The sequence below is a fragment of the Mobula hypostoma genome, chromosome 10, assembly GCF_963921235.1.
Source record: "Mobula hypostoma chromosome 10, sMobHyp1.1, whole genome shotgun sequence".
Lineage (NCBI taxonomy): Eukaryota > Metazoa > Chordata > Chondrichthyes > Myliobatiformes > Myliobatidae > Mobula > Mobula hypostoma.
Genome location: NC_086106.1, coordinates 16,826,810 through 16,846,452, shown reverse-complemented (window position 1 = coordinate 16,846,452; position 19,643 = coordinate 16,826,810). Strand labels below are relative to the sequence as shown.

General features: G+C 51.3%; 1 protein-coding gene across 3 annotated transcripts in view; it reads right to left on the bottom strand.

Moving 5' to 3' along the window:
* Window positions 1-2,888: 2,888 nt before the first annotated feature.
* The window catches only part of LOC134352683 (apoptotic chromatin condensation inducer in the nucleus-like), a 109,480-nt gene continuing 92,725 nt past the window's right edge, over window positions 2,889-19,643 (bottom strand). For all 3 annotated transcript variants that reach the window (XM_063060069.1, XM_063060071.1, XM_063060070.1), the window contains 9 exons: window positions 19,079-19,212; window positions 18,648-18,818; window positions 18,156-18,315; window positions 17,826-17,971; window positions 16,522-16,629; window positions 15,695-15,802; window positions 6,636-6,921; window positions 6,441-6,541; window positions 2,889-3,598 (listed from right to left, as the gene is read on the bottom strand). In XM_063060069.1, the coding sequence (XP_062916139.1) occupies window positions 3,338-3,598; window positions 6,441-6,541; window positions 6,636-6,921; window positions 15,695-15,802; window positions 16,522-16,629; window positions 17,826-17,971; window positions 18,156-18,315; window positions 18,648-18,818; window positions 19,079-19,212 (1,475 nt within the window). In that variant the 3' untranslated portion in view covers window positions 2,889-3,337. The remainder of the gene's footprint in view (window positions 3,599-6,440; window positions 6,542-6,635; window positions 6,922-15,694; window positions 15,803-16,521; window positions 16,630-17,825; window positions 17,972-18,155; window positions 18,316-18,647; window positions 18,819-19,078; window positions 19,213-19,643) is intronic.

Below are 19,643 nucleotides of genomic sequence, written 5' to 3'. Positions count from 1 at the left end.
AGAGTGAAACTCCCTCCACACCGTCCCATCACACACTCACGGGGTCACAGAGTGAAACTCCCTGCACACTGTCCCATCACACATTCCCGAGGTCAGACACAAAGTGAAGCTCCCTCCACACTGTCCCATCTCACACTCCCGGGGTCAGACAGAGTGAAACTCCCTCCACACCATCCCACCACACACTCCCGGGGTCAGACAGAGTAAAACTCCCTCCACACCGTCCCATCACACACTCCCGGGGTCAGACACAGAGTGAAACTCCCTCCACACCGTCCCATCACACACTCACGGGGTCACAGAGTGAAACTCCCTGCACACTGTCCCATCACACATTCCCGAGGTCAGACACAAAGTGAAGCTCCCTCCACACTGTCCCATCTCACACTCCCGGGGTCAGTCAGAGTGAAACTCCCTCCACACCATCCCACCACACACTCCCGGGGTCAGACAGAGTAAAACTCCCTCCACACCGTCCCATCACACACTCCCGGGGTCAGACACAGAGTGAAACTCCCTCCACACCGTCCCATCACACACTCCCGGGGTCAGACACAGAGTGAAACTCCCTCCACACCGTCCCATCACACACTCCCGGGGTCAGACACAGAGTGAAACTCCCTCCACACTGTCCCATCTCACACTCCCGGGGTCAGACAGAGTGAAACTCCCTCCACACCGTCCCATCACACACTCCCGGGGTTGGACAAAAGCATTTATTTTTGATTACAGGTTTTCGGATTCTTTCTGACGGGTGTATTGATGTACGATGCCTACGATCTGTACAGGACAGTGCTCGCTGAACAGACCACTAGCCAGGGTAAGGGAGACTCTCACAGAGTTATTATTCACACAGGACAGTAACTGCTCTCCCCCAGTGCCGTATCACTGACGTTAATCCAGCTCCCTCACACTGCCCCTCACCCCCAGCACACTCTGATTGTGTGCTCTCAGATGTAGTCTGTGTTGGATTAATTATCGCCCTTCCTTTCTCTGCAGAACCTGCTGAGGAGAGTGCCTGAGCTACAGTCTTCAACATCCTGGAGACCTGTGCTTCCTGACCTGGGTCCAAGGAAGGGCCCATGTGGGGCACGTGTGTGAGAATTCCTTTATGCTTGCTCTTCTCCCTGAGCCGCCCTCCGGACTGAGCCCTCACTGTAGGAGATGCTTGTGTGTTACCCTAAGCCTGTCAGCAGCCTCCTCATGCTTCCCTGTTCTCCCACTGACATCTACGTTGTTTTGTATCAGTGTTGTAATAAAGAACCTGTTCTGCCTGTTGTCTTGTGCTTCACTGCCGTCTGCCTCTGTACACCCCGGGGCAAGGGGAGGGGAGGGCAGTGATGATGGAGTACCTTGGGCAGTAGGGTGAGCCGGAAATGTGGGGGGATGGCAAAGCTCTGCTCTGTAGGAAGGGGTGCAACGCTGCTGGACAACTACATGGACATGGCCATGGCCAAGGTCCCTCATGGGAGGCTCATCCAGAAGATTAAAATTCACAGTCTTCACAGTGACGTAGTCCCTTGGATTCAGAATTGGCTCACAGAAGACAAAGGGTCGTGATTAATGGGACTTTTATTCTGGCCGGATGACAGTGACCCGTGGGGTTCCGCAAGCATCCGCATTGGAACCTCTGCTGTCATGATATAAATGATGTGGATGAAAGCACGCATGGGTGATTAGTAAGGTTGCAGTCAATACAATGATTGCCAGAGGATTTGGCAGGGTTACAGATCAGTGTGGAGAAATGGCAGACGGAGTTAAATCCAGGCGAGTGTGAGGCGTTGCATTTCGGGAGCTCAAATGTAAACGGACAGAACACAGTTAATGGCTGGACCCTTAACAGTGTCGGTGTACAGAGGGATCTTGGGGTCCAAGCCCATTGCTCAGCCCTGGGAACTGAATGTGTCCTAACAAGAATATTATAGAGCTGCAACACAAACTCAATGCCTAAACTAACATTACAAGCGAGTGTAATGTTTTCCTTACCACCCTATCAACCTGTTCAGGCACTTGCACTCGGACCCATGGGTCCCTCTGTATACCCCACATGTCTCAGTGGTACCAAAGCCAAGTTCTCTACCAGATCGTTGACCGTCAGGTCACTGGCCCAGTTCCCTGGTGGAGGTGGAAGTTGCCCGGTGGTTAGATTACGGTACGATACAGTAGTTTGAATGTGCAGGAATGCAAGGACGTGCAGAGAGTAGCAGACCCAGCCCTCCCCGCCATCTATCGATGTATGGGGGGGTTTTGTATTATCAAAGATCCTCACCATCTGGGACATGCCATCTTCTCACAGTTACCGTCGGGCAGGAGGTACAAACCTGAAGTCCCACACACCACCAGGTTCAGGAACAGTTACTTCCTTCAATCATTTGGTTCTCGAACCAATCTGCACATTGATCACTACCTCAGTTCAGCAACACTTTGCACTATGATGGGCTGCTTTCGTTTTAATTCCACTCTGGGTTGTGGAGTTTACGTTGAGTTGATGATGTGCTTGTGAACGTTGTGCTCTGGTGCCCGGACGCCTGTGATGCTGCTGCCAGTAAACTTCACTGTGAGAATGATCCCCACCCCCACCTTGAACTGCCCATTCCAACTCACTCTCCCTGCGCCCCGCTGTCCCAAAGTCCGCTCTGGAATTATCCTGTAAACCTGCATCCACCCCCAAAACGCACCCACCCTGGAATTTCCGTGTCCCAACTCTCCCCTCCCTCTACTCCCTCCCTGAATGCCAAATCTCTCCCCCTCTACTCCCCTCCCTGCCCCACCGAGAGAGAGAATCAGACCAGCCTGACAGACAAAACTCTCTGCCGCTGTCCCCTTCAGTCCCCCGTCCTTCCCCGCCCCGCCGAGAATCAGACCTGCCTGACAGACGAGGAAACCAAACAAGCGATTTTATTTGACATCGAAAAAAGAAAAGGCAGAATGTAAAAACAGATACGGGGAACAGGAAGGGCCAAGGTCCTCCCTCTCCCTCTACCACCAGAAAGGGGAGGGGACGGGGACCGTGCGCTCGAGCGCTCCGGATGCTCAGCAGGGCCCCCGACCTGACAGAGTACATGGAGAGGCTTCTGCCCTCCCAGGCCCTCTGTGACCGGGGAAGAGGTGGGGGTAGCCCACAGATCACTGTGTTACCTCAACCCCGGTGAGACCCGTTCCCCACCCTGCCATTCCCTGGGCACCATGGGGAGGGGGCCCAAACGATACAGTACACTCCTCAGAAAGTAAACTACGGTGGGCAGGTGGGAGGGCCATGGGAGCCCATTTTCTCTCCCCCCTGTCCCCTCTCCTCAGGGTGGAGTGGTGGGGTAGGCAGACACTTGGCCCCTGGGGGTCAGCGCCGGCTGTGGTCTCGCCTGGACGTGCTGCGGCTCCGGCTGTGTCTCTTGGTCTCCCGGCGTTCCCGACCCCGGCTGTGCTCCCGCTTCCTCTCGGACTCGCGGCCCCGCTCCGCCTCCTTCTCCCGTTCCTTGGCCCGCTCCTTGGCTCGTTCCTTCCGCTCCTCCTCCCGCTTCCTCTCCTCCTCCTCCTGCTCCTTCCGCCGCTTCTCCCGCTCTCGGGCGCGGTCCGCTCGCTCCATCTCCTTACGCACGATCTGCCGGCACAAACACACCAGCACCTGGGTCAGGTACACTCCCCTCCTGCCCCGTCCCTCCACCTCTCGTCCCCAGGGTAGGACAGTTACCTCGGTTTGGCTCGTCCCATCTGCCCGCATTTGGCCCAGATCCCTCTAAACCTTTCCTGTGCATGAACCCGTCTAAGTGTCTTTTAAATGTTGTTACTGTACCTGCCTCAACGACTTCCTGCAGCAGCTCATTCTGTTTACAGGCCACCCTCTGGGTAAAAAGCTGCCCCTCAGGTTCCTATTAAATTGCTGCCCTCTGTCCTCTGTGCCTTCCAGTTCTTAATTTCCCAACTCCCCCTGCGTACATACCTCGATACAGTCTCCCACACCCGAGTGAACTTCTCACGCAGCAGAGATGCCAGCCCTTCAGCCCGTCTGTTCACGATAACCAAGATCCCCATTTAGCCAGTTCCTGCTAATGGGCCTGCATTTGACCCAAGTCCCTCAAACCCTTTCTAATCCACGCACCTGTCCAAGGGTTCATGCACCACCCTCTACGTGGAAGAAGCTTCTCCTTTGAACCTTCCCCCTCTTGCCTTAAACCTGTATGACTATCTACCCTCTCTCTGCCCCTTGTGATTTTTATAAACCTGTATCGTCACCCCTCAGCCTCTTCACCCCAGAGAAGACAGCCGCAGCCTGTCCAGTCTCTCCTTGTAACTCCAGCCCTCCAGTCCCAGGAACTTTTCTGTACCTTCTCCAGCTTAATCATACCATTCCTATAGCTGGGAGACTCCACGTCCTTGCCCAAGTGTCTTTTAAATGTTCCTGATGTGCCTGCCTCAACCACTTCGTCTGGCAGCTTGTTGCAGACTGGAGAAAAGACCAACCACGTTTTCAATATCCTCTCGTTTTCAATATTTTGACAAGATCACTCCTCATTCTCCTAATGTTCTACGAAATAAAGACCTAGCCTGCATTCTCAGGCCCTCTAGTTTTGGCAACATCCTCATAAATCCTTTCAGCACCTTCTAATTTAACATCTTTCCCATGATAGGACGGCCAAAGCTATGCACTGTATTCCTACAACTACAGCACAATGTCCTAACCCCTGTGCTCAGTGCCCTGTCTTCGCCTCATAGGGGTCCGGGGTGGTGGTGGGGGGGGGGGGGGGGTCACAGAGCACAGAAACAGGCCTTTTGGCCAACTGGTTCTTGCTTCCCTCTAAACCTTTCCTATCTGTGTACCTGTCCAACGGTCTTTTAAACGTTGTTAATGTACCTGCTTCAGCCAACTCCTATACGGACCACTCTCTGGGTGCAAAGGTTGCTCCTTGGGGGTCCCTTTTAAATCTTTCCCCTCTCACCTTCTAGTTTTAGACTCAAACTAGCTTGGGGGAAAGACAATGAACATCGTTTACCTCTGCCCGTAGTGATTTTACACACCTCTGTAAGGGCAACGTCAGCCTCTTTCACTCCACGGAGAACAATCCCAGCCTGTTCAGCCTTCATTCCGGGCAACATAGAACTGAGAACATTACAGCACAGTCCCAGGCTCTTTGGCCCCCGATGTTGTGTCATCCTTTTGACCTACTGAAAGATCAATCTAACCCTTCCTCCCCCAACAGAGCCCTCCATTTCACTTATCTAAGAGTCCCTAATGTATCGGTCTCTACCGCCATCCCTGGCAGGGCATTCCACACACCCACCACTCTCTGTGTGAAAAACCTACCTCTGACATCCCCCTGTGCTCTCCTCCAGTCACCTTAAAATGATGCTCTCCAGTATCAGCTTTTCCACGCTGGGAAAAGGTCCTTGGCTGTCCACTCTGTCAGTCTCCTCTCATCCTCCTTCACTCCAAAGAGAAAAGCCCTAATCTGCTCAACCTTTCCCCATAAGAGATGCTCTCTAATCCAGACAGCATCCTGGTAAATCTCTCCTGCACCCTCTCTGAAGACTAAAATTGAACATAATATTCCAAGTGTGGTCCAACCACAGTTTTACAGAACTGCAAGATTACCTCTTGGCTTTTGTACTCAACCCCCCGCCTAACAAAAGCCAAAACACCATAAGCCTTCTATCCACTCCATCAATCTGCCTGACAACCTCAAGGAATCTATGGAATTTTTCCCCAAGATCCGTCTATTCCTCCACATTGCTAAGAATCCTGCTATTAACCCTGTGCTCTAGCTTCCCGGTGAATCCTCTGCCCTCTCCATATTGTTCCCACACCCCTTCCTACCCTGTTGTTATCAGACCTTTCAATGAGAAACCATGCTTTTGTAGTGATCACTCTTCCCCAAGGGCCAAGGGTCCCCACACACAGTCACACACTGGTTCAGTACCCTGTACCCTCCCAGTCTGCCTATCCACCCAACAACCATCCCAGATCTTCCCTCCTAACCTGCTTTCAGGGGTGTGAGTAACTCAGTGGGGATATCCGCTGCCTCCAAGTCCCAGACACCTAAGTTCGGTCCCCACCTCTGCTGCTGCCTGTGTGGAGTTTGCACGTTCTCCGTGACCAGGTGGGATTCCGGAGTGCTCCAGTCTCCTCCCGCATCCCGGGGCACTGAGCTCCCTCCTCACTTCCCCTCACCACCTTATCGCTGCTTCTCACCGCCCCAACTCCATTTGCCCCTCTTGACCGCCCATCCACCCTCCCTCCTCCCTCCATGCTCCCCCATCTCCACTCTCCCTGTACCAGAACCCCTTCCCCTCGCTCCCTGTCAGCGTCTCTGACTGTGGGAATTACCACCAACTATTGCCCACAACCCCCCAACTTCTCAGACCTGAGACTGATCCCTGCTCGCTCTGCCCCAGCCCCCAGTGTCCAGTGTCATCAGAAAGGGAGCTGCCCTGACCTGCCCACTCACCTGCTCGACGGTCAGCGGGAGCCAGTAAATGCAGGGGGCTGCTTTTGTTTTACGGAACAGGTCGTCCAGCAGTTTGGCTGGGGGCTCCTCCGGAACTTTCTCTGTGCGAGGGGGAATGAAGGGTTGAAATGATTAATGAAGGGGTGGTGCGGATGGGGGGGATAACGCAATGGGCTGGGAACCAGCCGCCCTCACCTTTCCTCTCGCTCCTCTTCTCCTTAGACTTGGGTCTGTCCTTGCGCCGGCGTTCCCGGGATCGGGAGCGGGAACGTGCCCTGCCTCCCTCCTTGGCCTCGTACTCCCGCACCTTGTCGCGGTCCCACTCCCGTTCGGAGCGCGTCCTCTCCCGCCGTTCCATCTCCCGCTCCCTCTCGGCCCACAGCTCGCGGGCTGCCCGCTCGTGGTCCCGCAGTTCGCCGCGTGCCTCCTCCGCCTTCGGCTCCAACGGCCTCTCCACCTTCAGGCCTTTGTGGAAGTCCAGCTGTGGCAGGAGACAGCGGTCAGCACAGACAGAACCCAGCCCCCCTCAGCCCCTCTCCTCCACATCCCTCTGAAAGGATACAGGTGGGTGTAGATCAATTACAGATATGGATGGAGAAAAGGAAAATGCAGTTTAATGAGGGCAAGTGAGAGGTGTTTCTCTTTGGGAGATCAAATGTAAAGGTATGGTACAGTTAACAGCTGGACCCTTAACAGTGTTGGTGTACAGAGGGATCTTGGGGACCAAGTCTACTGCTCCCTGAAAGTGGCCACACAGGTTGACAATGAGATAAAGTAGGCATACAGCATGCTTGCCTTTATTACTTGAAGAGCTAAGTTCAAGTGTCGGGAAGTTGTACTGCAGCTTTATAAAAATCTGGTTCAGCCACATCTGGAGTATGCGTGTGCATTTCTGGTCACCCCATCACAGGAAGGATAAAGAGAGGGTGCAGAAGAGACTCACCAGGATGCTGCCTGCATTAAGAGGGCAGGAGCTACAAGGAGAGGTCAAACAAACCTGGGCTGTTTTGTCCGGAGCGGCAGAGGCTGAGGGGAGATCTGAGAGAGGTTTATGGGATTGTAAGATAGAATTGACAGTTGGTATCTTTATCCCGGGGTGGAAATGTCTAATACTAGAGGGGATAAGCTCAAAGCAGATGTGTGGGGCAAGTTTTTCTTTACACAGAGCGCGGTGATGTGCCTTAGTGGTGAATGCAGTGGAGGAGGCAGATATATTAGAGGCATTTAAGGGGTTCTTAGATAGGCAAATGATATGCGTGTCACCAAAGACCCCAGCAAATGTACATTGAAGAGCATTCTGACTGCCTGCATCGCCGTCTGTATGAAGGCTCCAATTCACAAGATCGGAAAAAGCTGCAGAAGGTTGTCGACTCAACCAGCTCCATCCTGGGCACAACCCTCCCCATCGTCGAGGGCACCTTCACGAGGCGGTGCCTCAGAAAGCCGGGATCCATCGCTACGCCCCGACCATCCGAGACATACCCTCTTCTCATTACCGCTGTCAGGGAGGAGGGACAGGAGCCTGAAGGCTCACACCCAGCATTTTAGGGACAGTTTCTTCCCCTCTGCCACCAGGTGCTGAAGCTGGCAACACTATCTCACTATTTTGCTTTTTGCCCAGTTTGTTTCTTAGTTTTTGTATATTCTTACTTTAATTTAATCTGTAAGACAGAGGAGTGGAATGAGGCCACTCAGCCCATCGCATCTGCTCCATTATGGCTGATGTATTATCCCTCTCAACCCCATTCTCCTGCCTTCTCCCTGTAACCTTTGACGTACTGACTAATTAAGAGCCTATCAACCTCCACTTTAAATATACTCAACAACTTGGCCATTCGTGGCAATAAATTCCAGCTCCACCACCCTTTGGCTAAAGAAACTCCCCCTCTGTTCTAAACAGACGTGTCTCTATTCCGAGGCTGTGCCCTCTGGATCTAGACTTGCCCACTATACAAAACATCCTCCCCACATCCACTCTAGGCCTTTCATATTCAATAGGTTTTAATGAGGTTCCCCTCATCCTTCTAAACTCCAGCAAGTAAAGGCCCAGAGGCATCAAACGCTCCTCTTAACAAGGAGGAAATCAGGATGGCTAAAAGAACAGGTGATGTTGCTCCAGCAGACAAGGTGAAGGAAAATCCCAAGGGCTTCTACAAATATATTAAGAGGAAAAGGATCGCAAGGGATGAAACTGGTCTCAGGAAGATCAGAGTGGTAACCTATGCTCGGAGCTGAAAGACATGAGGGAGACTCTAAATGGATTTTTGCATCGAGAGATGAACACAGAGTCTATGGAATTGAGGCAAAGCCACCATGAAGTCATGAACCTTACACAGATTACAGAGGAGGAGGTGTTTGCTGTCTTGAGGCAAATTAGGGTGAATAGATCGCCAAGTCTGACAAGGTGTTCCTTCGAACCCTATGGGAGACTGGTGCAGAAATTGCAGAGCCCTATCAGATATATTTAAAACATTCTTAGCCATGGGTGAGATGCCGGAGGATTGAAGGACAGTTAATGTTGTTCTGCTGTTTAAGAAAAGCCCTAAGAATAAGGCAGGAAATTATAGGCTGGTGAGCCTGACATCAGCAGTGGGAAGGTATTCTAAGGGACTGGATATACAAGTACTTGGATAGCCTGGGACTGATTAGGGATATTCAACATGGCTTTGTATGTGGTGGGTCGTGTCTAACCAATCTTAACAAGTTTTCAGGAAGTTACCAGAAAAGGTGATAAAGGCAAGGCAGTGGATGTTGTCGACAAGGGCTTGAATGCCAATGGGTGGGTCATCAGGCAGGTCCAGTTGCTTGGCATTCAAGCTGAGGTGGTAAACAGGATAGACATTGGCTTTGCAGGAAAAGCCATCAAAGGATAGTAAATAGCTGTTTCTCTGACTGAAGTCCTGTGACTAGTGGAGTGTCGCAGGGATCGGTGCTGGGCCTGTAGTTGTCTGTCATATTTACCAATGATCTGGATGATAATGTGGTAAACTGGATCAGCAAATATGCAGATAACATCAAGATTGGGGGTGGAGTGGACAGTGAGGAAGACTATCAAATCTTGATGTGGGATCGGGGTCAGCTAGAAAAATGGCAGAGATGGAATTTAATGCAGACAAGTGTGAGGTGTTACACTTCAGGTGGACCAACCAGGGTAGATCTTACGTAGTGAGTGGTAGGAGTGCGGTAAATTAGAGGGATCTGGGAATAAAGATCCATAATGCCTTGAGAGTGCTGCCACAGGTAGAGAGCATCGTAAAGAAAGCTTTTGGTACATTGGCCTTCATAAATCAATGTACTGAGTACAGGAGTTGGGAAGTTATGTTGAAAATGTATAAGACACTGGTGAGGCCTAATTTGGAAAGGTTCATGGACGGCAGAGGTATGGTGGCCTATGGTCTAGGTGCAGGTCGATAGGACTAAGCAGATTAATGGTTTGTCATGGACTAGATGGGCTGAACGGCCTATTTCTGTGATTCTATATGTAACCTTTTCATTCCTGGGATTGTTCTCATGAATCTTCTCTGGACCCTCTCCAAAATCAGCACATCTTTTCTTAGATAAGGGGCCCAAAATTAGCCATGATACTCTACATGTGGTCTCACCAATGCCTTCTAAAGCCTTAGACTTACCTCCACCGATTAACCCTAATCCAATCACGGGACAATTTACAATGACCTATTAACCTACCTAGCACATCTCTGGGCTGTGGGAGGAAACCCACACGTTCCATGGCGAGGACGTACAGAGACTCCTGACAGAACAGCACAGGAACTGAACTCCAAACTCCGGAGCTCCCAAGCTGTAATTGTGTCGGACTAACCGTTACACTACCATGCTGCCCAGTGCATTTGCCTTCCTTACCACCAACTCAACTTGAAAGTTGACCTTTAAGGAATCCTGCACAAGGTCTCTCCAGTCCTTTTGCACCTCTGATTTTTGAATTATTTCTCTGTTTAGAAAATAATCTACATCTGTATTCCTTCTACCAAAATGCATGATCCTACACTTCCATCCACTATGTTCAATCTGCCACTTCTTTGCCCATTCTCCAAAGCTGTCCAAGTCCTCTGCAAACACCCTGCTTCCTGAGCACCACCTGCCCCTCCACCGACCTTTGTATCATCTACAAACTTGGCCACAAAGCCATTAATTCCATAATCAAAATCACTGACATATAACACAAAAAGCAGTCCCAACACTGACCCCTTCTGAACACCACGAGTGACCAGCAGCCAATCAGAAAAGGTGCCCTTTATTCCCACTCTTTGCCTTCTGCCAGTCAGTTAATCTTCTATCCATGCTAGTATCTTTTCTGTAATCCCATGGGCTCTTAACTTGAGCAGCCTCATATGCAGTACTTTGTCAAAAACTTGTGAAAATCCAAGTAAAAAAACACTCACTGACTCTCCTTTGTCAGGTAAGATTTCCCTTAAGGAAACCATGTTGATTTCAACCTATTTTATCATGCACCTCCAAGTACCCCAAAGCCTCATCCTTAATTATGAATTCCAACATCTTCCCAATGACTGAAGTCAGGCTATCTGGTTTAGAACAGTCAATGCTCAACCCTACATTAGCATCACACCCCAACTTTTCCTACGCTACATCAGCGACTGCATTAATGCTGCTTCCTGCACCCATGCTGAGCTCGTCGACTTCATCAACTTTGCCTCCAGTTTCCACCCTGCCCTCAATTTACATGGTCCATTTCCGACACCCCCTCCACTTTCTCGATCTCTGGAGACAGTTTATCCCACTGATTCTTTGAGCTACCTGGACTATACCTCTTCCACCCTGTCACTTGTAAAAATGCCGTCCCCTTCTCTCAATTCCTCTGTCTCTACAACATCTGTTGTCAGGATGGGCTTTTCATTCTAGAACTAATAAGATGTCCTCCTTCTTCAAAAAGAGGGGCTTTCCTTCCTCCACTATCAACACTGTCCACACCCGCATCTCTTCTACTTCATGCATGTCTACCGTCAGCCCATCTACCTGCCACCCCACCAGGGACAGGGTACCTCTCATCCTCACCTACCACCCCATCAGATTCTGCGTCCAGTACATAATTCTCCATAACTTCCATCATTTCCAGTGGGGTTCCACCACCAAATACATCTCTCCCATACACCTCCCCCACACCATTTTCCACAGGCATTGCTCCTTACACGACTCCCTTGTCTATTCGTGTCCCTCCACTGATCTCCCTCCTGGCACTTATCCTTGCAAGCAGGACAAGTGCCATACCTGCCCCTACGTCGCCTCCCTCACTACCATTCAGGGCCCCAAACAGTCCTTCCAGGTGAGGCGATACTTCACCTGTGAGTCTGTTGGGGTCATTTACTGTATCCGGTGATCCCGGTGTGGCCTCCTGTATATTGAGGAGACCTGACATAGATTGGGAGACCGCTTCGATGAGCACCTACCAGTTCGCCAGAAAGAAGCGGGAACTCCTGGTAGTCACCCATTTCAACTCTACCTCCCATACCCATTCCAACATGCTAGTCCACGGCCTCCTCTACTGCTGCAATGAGGCCACATTCAGGCCGGAGGAGCAGAACCTTATATTCCATCTGAGTAGCTTCTAACCTGCTGGCATGAACATCGATTTTGCAAACTTCTGGTAACTGCCCCCACCCCACTCCCCTATCTCACCTTATATCCTTAACTGCACATCACCTCCCTCTGGTGCTCCTTCTTCTTCCTGTTCTTCCACGGTCTTCTGTCCTCTCTTATCAGAACCACCCCCCCCCACCTTCTCCAGCCCTTTAGCTCTTTCACTGATTGATTTCCCAGCTCCCCCTTTCCCAGTTTCACCTATCACCTATGGCCTTGTACTTTCCAGCACCCACCTTTTTACTCTGACTTCTAATCTCACTTTTCCAGTCCTGATGAAGGGCCTTGGCCCGAAAAGTTGTCTGTTTACCCTTATCCATGTTGGCTATCCTTAATCAGTCCCAGTCTATCCAAGTACTTATATATCCAGTCCCTCAGAATACTTTCCAATAGCTTTCCCAATGCTGATGTCAGGGTCACTGGCCTATAATTTCCTGGCTTATTCTTAGACCCTTTCTTAAACAACAGAACAACATTAACTGTCCTCCAATCCTCTGGCACCTCACCCACTGCCTGGCCTACTGAGTTCCTCCAGCATTTCGTGTGTATTAATTGGTTTAAAATTCCCTTTCTTCTGCCTCCCTCCCTTCTTAAAGAGTGGAGTGACATTTGTATTTTTCTAGCCCTCCAGAACCATTCCAGAATCCAGTGATTCTTGAAAGATCATTACTAATACATCCACAATCTCTTCAGCCACATCTTTCGGAACCCTGATGTGTAACCCATCTGGTCCAGGTGGCTTATCCACCTTCAGATCTTTCAGCTTCCCAAGCACCTTCTCCTTGGTAATAGCAACTACACTCACTTCTGCTCCAACACTCAATTTCTGGCATTCTGCTGATGTCTTCCACAGTGAAGATCGATACAAAATGCTTATTAAGTTTGTTTGTTATTTCTTTGGCCCCATTACTATCTCTCCAGCATTATTTTCCTGTAGTCCGATATCCATTTTCACCTCTTATACGTTTTATATATTTGAAAAACATTTTGGTATCTTCTTTGATATTACTGGTTAGCTACCCTTCATATTTCATCTTTTCTCTCCTTATGGGTTTTTAGTTGCCATCTGTTGGATTTTAAAAGCTTCTCGATCCTTTAACTTCCCCCTAATTTTTGCTCTATTATATGCCCTCACTTTTCCTTTTATGCTGACTATGACTTCTCTTGTCAGCCATGGTTTCTTCATTCTCCCTTTTGAATACTTCTTCCATCCTACATCTTCTGAATTGCCCCCAGAAACTCCAGCCACTGCTGTTCTGCCATTATCCCTGCTAGTGTCCCCTTGCAATCAATGTTAGCCAACTCCTCTCTCATGCCTCTAAAATTCCCTTTACTTTACTATAATACTGATATATCTGACTTTATCTTCTCTGTCTCAAACTGCAGGGAATTCTATACAGCCTCCTAAGGGCTCTTTTACCTTAAGCTCTCTAATTAAATTTGCTTCATTACACAACACCCAAACCAGAATTGCCTTTCCCCCTAGTGGGCTCAACCACAAGCTGCTCTAAAAAGTCATCCCATAGGCATTCTACAAATTCCCTCTCTTGGGATCGAAAATGAGCACCAACCTGATTTTCCCAATATTGAAATGCTCCATGACTATTGTCATATTGCCTGTTTTACATGCCTTTTCTATCTGCCATTGCAATTTGTATCCCCCACCCTAGCTACTTGGAGACTTGTACTGTATATAACTCCCATCAGGGTCTTTCAGCCTGCAGTTTCTTAACTCTATCCACAGGAATTCTACATCATCCGATCCTATTTCACCTCTTCCTTATGCTTTGATTTCATTTTTTTTAAACTACCAGAGGTACCCCACCACCTCTGCCCACCCACCTGTCCTTTCGATACAACATGTATCCTTGATGTAACGCTTCCAACTGTGATTTTCTTTCAGCTATGACTGGGTGATGCCCCCAGTCATACCCGTCAATCTCTAACCGTGTTACAAGATCATCTACCTCACTCCGTATACTGAGTGCATTCAGATATAACACCTTCAGTCCTGTGTTCATCACCATTTTCGATTCTACCCCCATGTTACACCAACTCATCCCACTGACTGCATTTTTGCTCCATCACCTGCCTGTCCTTCCTCACAGTCTCACTGCATCTACTTGTACATGAGCTGCCCCAGCCTCAGCCCTTCCACTCCGGTTCTCATTCCCTTGCCAAATTAGTTTAACCCCTCCCCAACAGCTCTAGCAAACCTGTCCGGCAAGGATACTGGTTCCCCTTAGGTTTAGGTGTAACATATCCTTTTGTCCAGGTCATTCTCCAGAAGAATTCCCAACGATACAAAAACCTGAAACCCTGCCACCTGCACCAATTCTTCAGCCGCACATTCATCTGCCAAATCATCCCATTCTCACCCACACTGGCACTAAGCACAGACAGCAATCCAGAGGTGACTACCCTAGAAGTCCTGCTTTTCAGCTTTCTCCTCCTTTTTCCCAACCCATGCTATTGATACCAATGTGTACCATGACTTCCAGTTGTTCGCCCTCCCCCTTTAGAATACAGTGGATCTGCTCCGAGACATCCGGACCCTGGCACCTGGGAGGCAACATACCATCCGGGTGTCTCTATTACATCCACGGAATCTACTGGCTGCTTCTCGAACTATGAAATCCCCTATCAACACTGCACTTCTTCCCTCCCTCCTACTCCTATTCCCTCCTTCCCTAAAGAGCCACTGAGTCTGACTCAGTACCAGGGACCTGACTGCTGAGCCTTCCCCCTAGTAGGTCAATCACCGGTATTTGCGATACAAAGCAGTGTGCTTGTTATTGACAGGATGACCAAAGGGGTGCTCTGCACTGGCTCTTTCCCTCTCCTGAGTCACCCTGGGAGTGACTACCTCCCTGCAGCTCCCCTCTATCTCCAGTGTGTTGAAGGTCATCGAGCTGCAGCTCCAGCACTTTAACACAGTCTCTAAGAAGCTGCAGCTCAGAAACTGGAGGTCTCCCAGAGTTCCCACATCCTATACAAAGAACATACTCTGGACCCGTTCTCAGCACGCGACTAGTTGACAAAGGAAGCGAAAAACAAAGCTTACTGGATAGGTACTTAGAACCTTCACTTGTGCTTGCCCAAGCCTGCCACTCTAACTCTGACCCACTCCAACAATGCCTGCTCCACTTGTGCTCCCCATTCTTGTTACTGTTCTTTTTAAACTCCTAGCAACAATGTCTGTCCCTCACTCGCTACTTCAAATTATAACAAATTTCATGATACGTCTGTGACAGTAAACCTGACTCTGATTCTGAATGTGAAAGCAATGGAGGGATATAAGCATTGTGTAGGGAGTTGTGCACAACACTGTGGGTTGAAGGGTCCGTTGTGTGCTGCCGTGTGCTCTATGTTTAATGCGAAGCTTCAGGGATATTCACCATTCTGGGTCAAGAGATCCCAACCCAGCATTTGTTCTGAGACAAGGGCCCCCATTCACCCTTTCCACATCTGCCCTGCCTGTCCCTGTCCATGGAATGAAACCCCCTCTTCTTCCTCCACCAAACACCCCCACCTGCTCCCTGCTCGCCTCCCTGCACAATCAACCTGGCCACCTCCACCCCATCACATTCCTGGGGTAAGACATAGAACCAGACAGCTCAGGATCGGATAAGCATACACACCTCATCCTGCTCTGCATAATCCACCGCCAGGAATTTGGGATTTGACGCTGGCCACTTCACTCCGTGCAGAGAATTCCTAGTGGCAATTGCCTCTTCGATGCAGGAGTACTGTGGAGGAGGGAAGGAAACAGATAAAGCCAAAGTCTCATCGTTGCACACACTCATACCAGCAGCAGTATCTCAGCATCATCTCTGTCTCACAGTTCCTTTCTCCCCCACCCATTGTGTCTCACACTGACTGCGCCACCTACCCTCAAGCATGTCCTTCCCCCTACCGACTATCCTACCTCCCCAGTCTCCTTCTCTCCTTCCTGTATCTTCCTCTCTTACCACCCACTTCTCCCTCCCAACCTTTCTTTCCCCACATCTGTCCTCTTTAACCACCCCCAGCAAACCTCCTGACTGTTTCTCCTCTCCAATCCCATCTGTCTCTCCCCAACACCCAATCTCAAACCCCCCTAACCTGCTGTCTCTCTCCCTCTCTGTAAACCTCTCTCAACACCCCCTTCATTCCGTTTCACTTCTCATATCTCCCCTCACTCTCCCCCTTACTCAACCATCTCCTGTTTCCCCTTTCACCCCATATCCTCTCTCTCACTCCTGCCTCTTCCTCCTAACCCACCTCTACCCACTCTCTAATCCCCTGCTTCTCCCCTCCTACCCCTCTCCCCGTCACTCTCTGTTTTCCATTTCACCTCACACCTTGCCCTCTCACCCACATCCCCCACATTCCCTGTCTCTCCCCTTCGCCCCACCCTTCCGCCTTGCCCTCTCACACGTCCCACCTACCTGTACGTTCCATTATTGCTGCTGCTCTGTCCACTTACCGTTGCGTAGCAGTGTGACTTGATCTTGTCAATCCAGAACCCTTCTTCCACCAGGGTTCCAGTCCGGTTCAGCAGCTCCTTGAGCTGCCCCAGGGTGAACGGTCGCACCTGTGGGGAAGAGGGTCCAGCCTGGTGTGTCCAAGTCCTGGCGACAATGTTGTGTGTGGTGCGTGTCAGGTGCAATGACTGATCCCTCCCTCCCCAGGGACCAGCTACTGAAGGGGAAGATCTCTGCCACACTGTGGGTTCACAGGAGACTGACCCGTCACAGCCACCCTGCAGCTAGCACAATGGCTGTTGGCCAGGCTACTGTGATCACCGTGTGCAGTTCCGGCCGCCATTATAATTGAGAGGATGTAGGGAAAATTCATGAGCATGTTACTGGAACTGGAGCGCTTGAAGTATAAGGAGAGATCGGACAGGCTGGGATCATTTTCCCTGGCGCCGAGGAGGCTGAGTGGTGACCTGATAGTGGGGTATAATTAAGATGGAAGATAAGTCTTTTTCCCAGGGTAGGTTAGTCCAGAACTAGGGGGTTCAGGTTTAAGGTGAGAGGGGAGAGATTTAAAGGGGGCCAGAGGAGCAGCTTTTTCACCCAGAGTGGGATTGACATATGGAACGAGGGATAAGGAGATGGGAACTGTGCACAATGCTCCCAATGTGGGTCTGACCCACAGATACTGAAACGGGAACTGCATGGTGTTCCCAGTGTGGGTCTGACCCATGGATACTGAAACGGGAACTGCACGGTGCTCCCGGTGTGGGTCTGACCCACGGATACTGAAACGGGAACTGCACGGTGCTCCCGGTGTGGGTCTGACCCACGGATACTGAAACGGGAACTGCACGGTGCTCCCGGTGTGGGTCTGACCCACAGATACTGAAATGGGAACAGCACGGTGTTCCCAGTGTGGGTCTGACCCACGGATACTGAAACGGGAACAGCACGGTGTTCCCAGTGTGGGTCTGACCCATGGATACTGAAACGGGAACAGCACGGTGTTCCCAGTGTGGGTCTGACCCATGGATACTGAAACGGGAACAGCACGGTGTTCCTGGTGTGAGTCTGACCCACACTGAAAAAAGAACTGCACGGTGTTCCCAGTGTGGGTCTGACCCACGGATACTGAAACGGGAACTGCACGGTGCTCCCGGTGTGGGTCTGACCCACGGATACTGAAACGGGAACTGCACGGTGCTCCCGGTGTGGGTCTGACCCACGGATACTGAAACGGGAACTGCACGGTGCTCCCGGTGTGGATCCGACCCACGGATATGGCACCGGAACTTGTGCAGGAACTCACCAGGTTACAGATGTGTACGATGAGACTGGTCTTCCCTCGGGGTGGGGAGGGGTTCTGCGCCGGCCGCACTGGATCATCGATTGTCACCGACATCCCCGTCTTCTGTTGGCTTATTGAACGCCGCACGACTGTTTCACTCGGAGTTACTGAGGGTAGAGAAACAGGTCTGACTGCAAGTCAGGGTCGAAGATTGGTTTTCTAATAGACCACAGTCCTGACAGGGACATGGAGCGGTCACAGACGGATCGCATGTCACAACACGGACATAGAGAGGCCAAAGCATGACCGCAGGTTCCCAATTTCCAGGACATCCCAACCTAGGTCACTCACCCTTCTTGAGCTCAACCTCCACGGCAGGAGGAACCTCGGGTTCCACCGGGGGAAGCACCTCAGGCTCCTTCGCCTGTGTCTCCTCCTCCTCCTCTTCCTCTTCCTCCTCCTCATCCCGATCATCGTCCTTTCCGTTCTCTGGACCCTCCGCTGTCACCACCTGGGGAGAGGAAGGTCCATGAAGGAGGCGGGGAGAGGGAAGGGCTAGGGATAGAGGTGAGAGAGACGGCGGGTAGGGCGGGGGGGTGATAGAAGTCAACAGCAGAGCAGGGGAGGAGGTAGGGAGTAGGGAAGCAGGAAAATGAGGGAGGGGATTGAGGGTTAGGCGAGAAGGGAAGAGGGAGGGAGATGATGGAGGGGAGATTGTTGAAGGAAGGGGAGATGAGGGTGATTTGGGGAGGTGGACATTGGTGAGGGAGATGAGAAGGAGTGGAGATGGGGGGAGGGAGAGGAAAAGATGAGCGGAAGGGAGGGGAGATGGGCTATGGATACCTGCGTAACAGTGCGCCGTATCTTCAGTCCCCGGTCCTGGCTGCCCTTTTCCTCGGCCCTCTCGCCCTCTTCCTCGGAGATGCGGGCATCGTCTGGGTGCAGCTCCACCACCACTTCCTGGCCCGGGCTGGGCACGGCCCCCAGCGCCGGTTTCATCTCCGGCATCAGGTTCTGGAGAGAGCCCACAGTCAGAGATGCCCATCCAGCCCGGACGCACGACACACAGATTGGGGTGCATCGTGGGAGAGGAAGGTAATGGGGGGGGGGCGAGGGAGTGGTTGTGAGGGGAGAGGAAGGCGCGAGGACTGGGGGGTGAATGAAGGTGAGGGGTTGGGCGGGGAGGGGTTAGGGCGAATGGTGACACTGGCAATGGGGAAATGAGGGGTTTGCATACATTAGACACCAGGTCAGCAGTAGCATCCAGCCCTCACCTTCAGGGACTCTGTGGTGATGCTGATGGAGGGTTTCTTCTGTGTGGCCACGGTACTGGATCCCCACCGCCGTTTGCGGGCGGGCTGGCTGCTATCCGAGTCCCCACTGCTCACTGGCCCAACCTTACTGGCGGCTGGGGATAGAGGCACAGTCAGTTCAGTCACAACTAATTACCCCCCCCCCCACTAAAGTATCTACTCAGGTACAGGGACACATCACTGCTCACACTGGGTAATGTTTCCCCACACCGTCCCATCACACACCCCTGGGGTCAGACACAGAACGAATCTCACTCCACACCGTCCCATCACACACCCCTGGGGTCAGACACAGAACGAATCTCACTCCACATCGTCCCATCACACACCCCTGGGGTCAGACACAGAACGAATCTCACTCCACACCGTCCTATCACACACACCCGGGGTCAGACACAGAGTGAATCTCCCTCCACACCGTCCCATCACACACCCCTGGGGTCAGACACACAGTGAAACTCCCTCCACACCGTCCCATCACACACTCCCGGGGTCAGACACAGAGTGAAGCTCCCTCCACACCGTC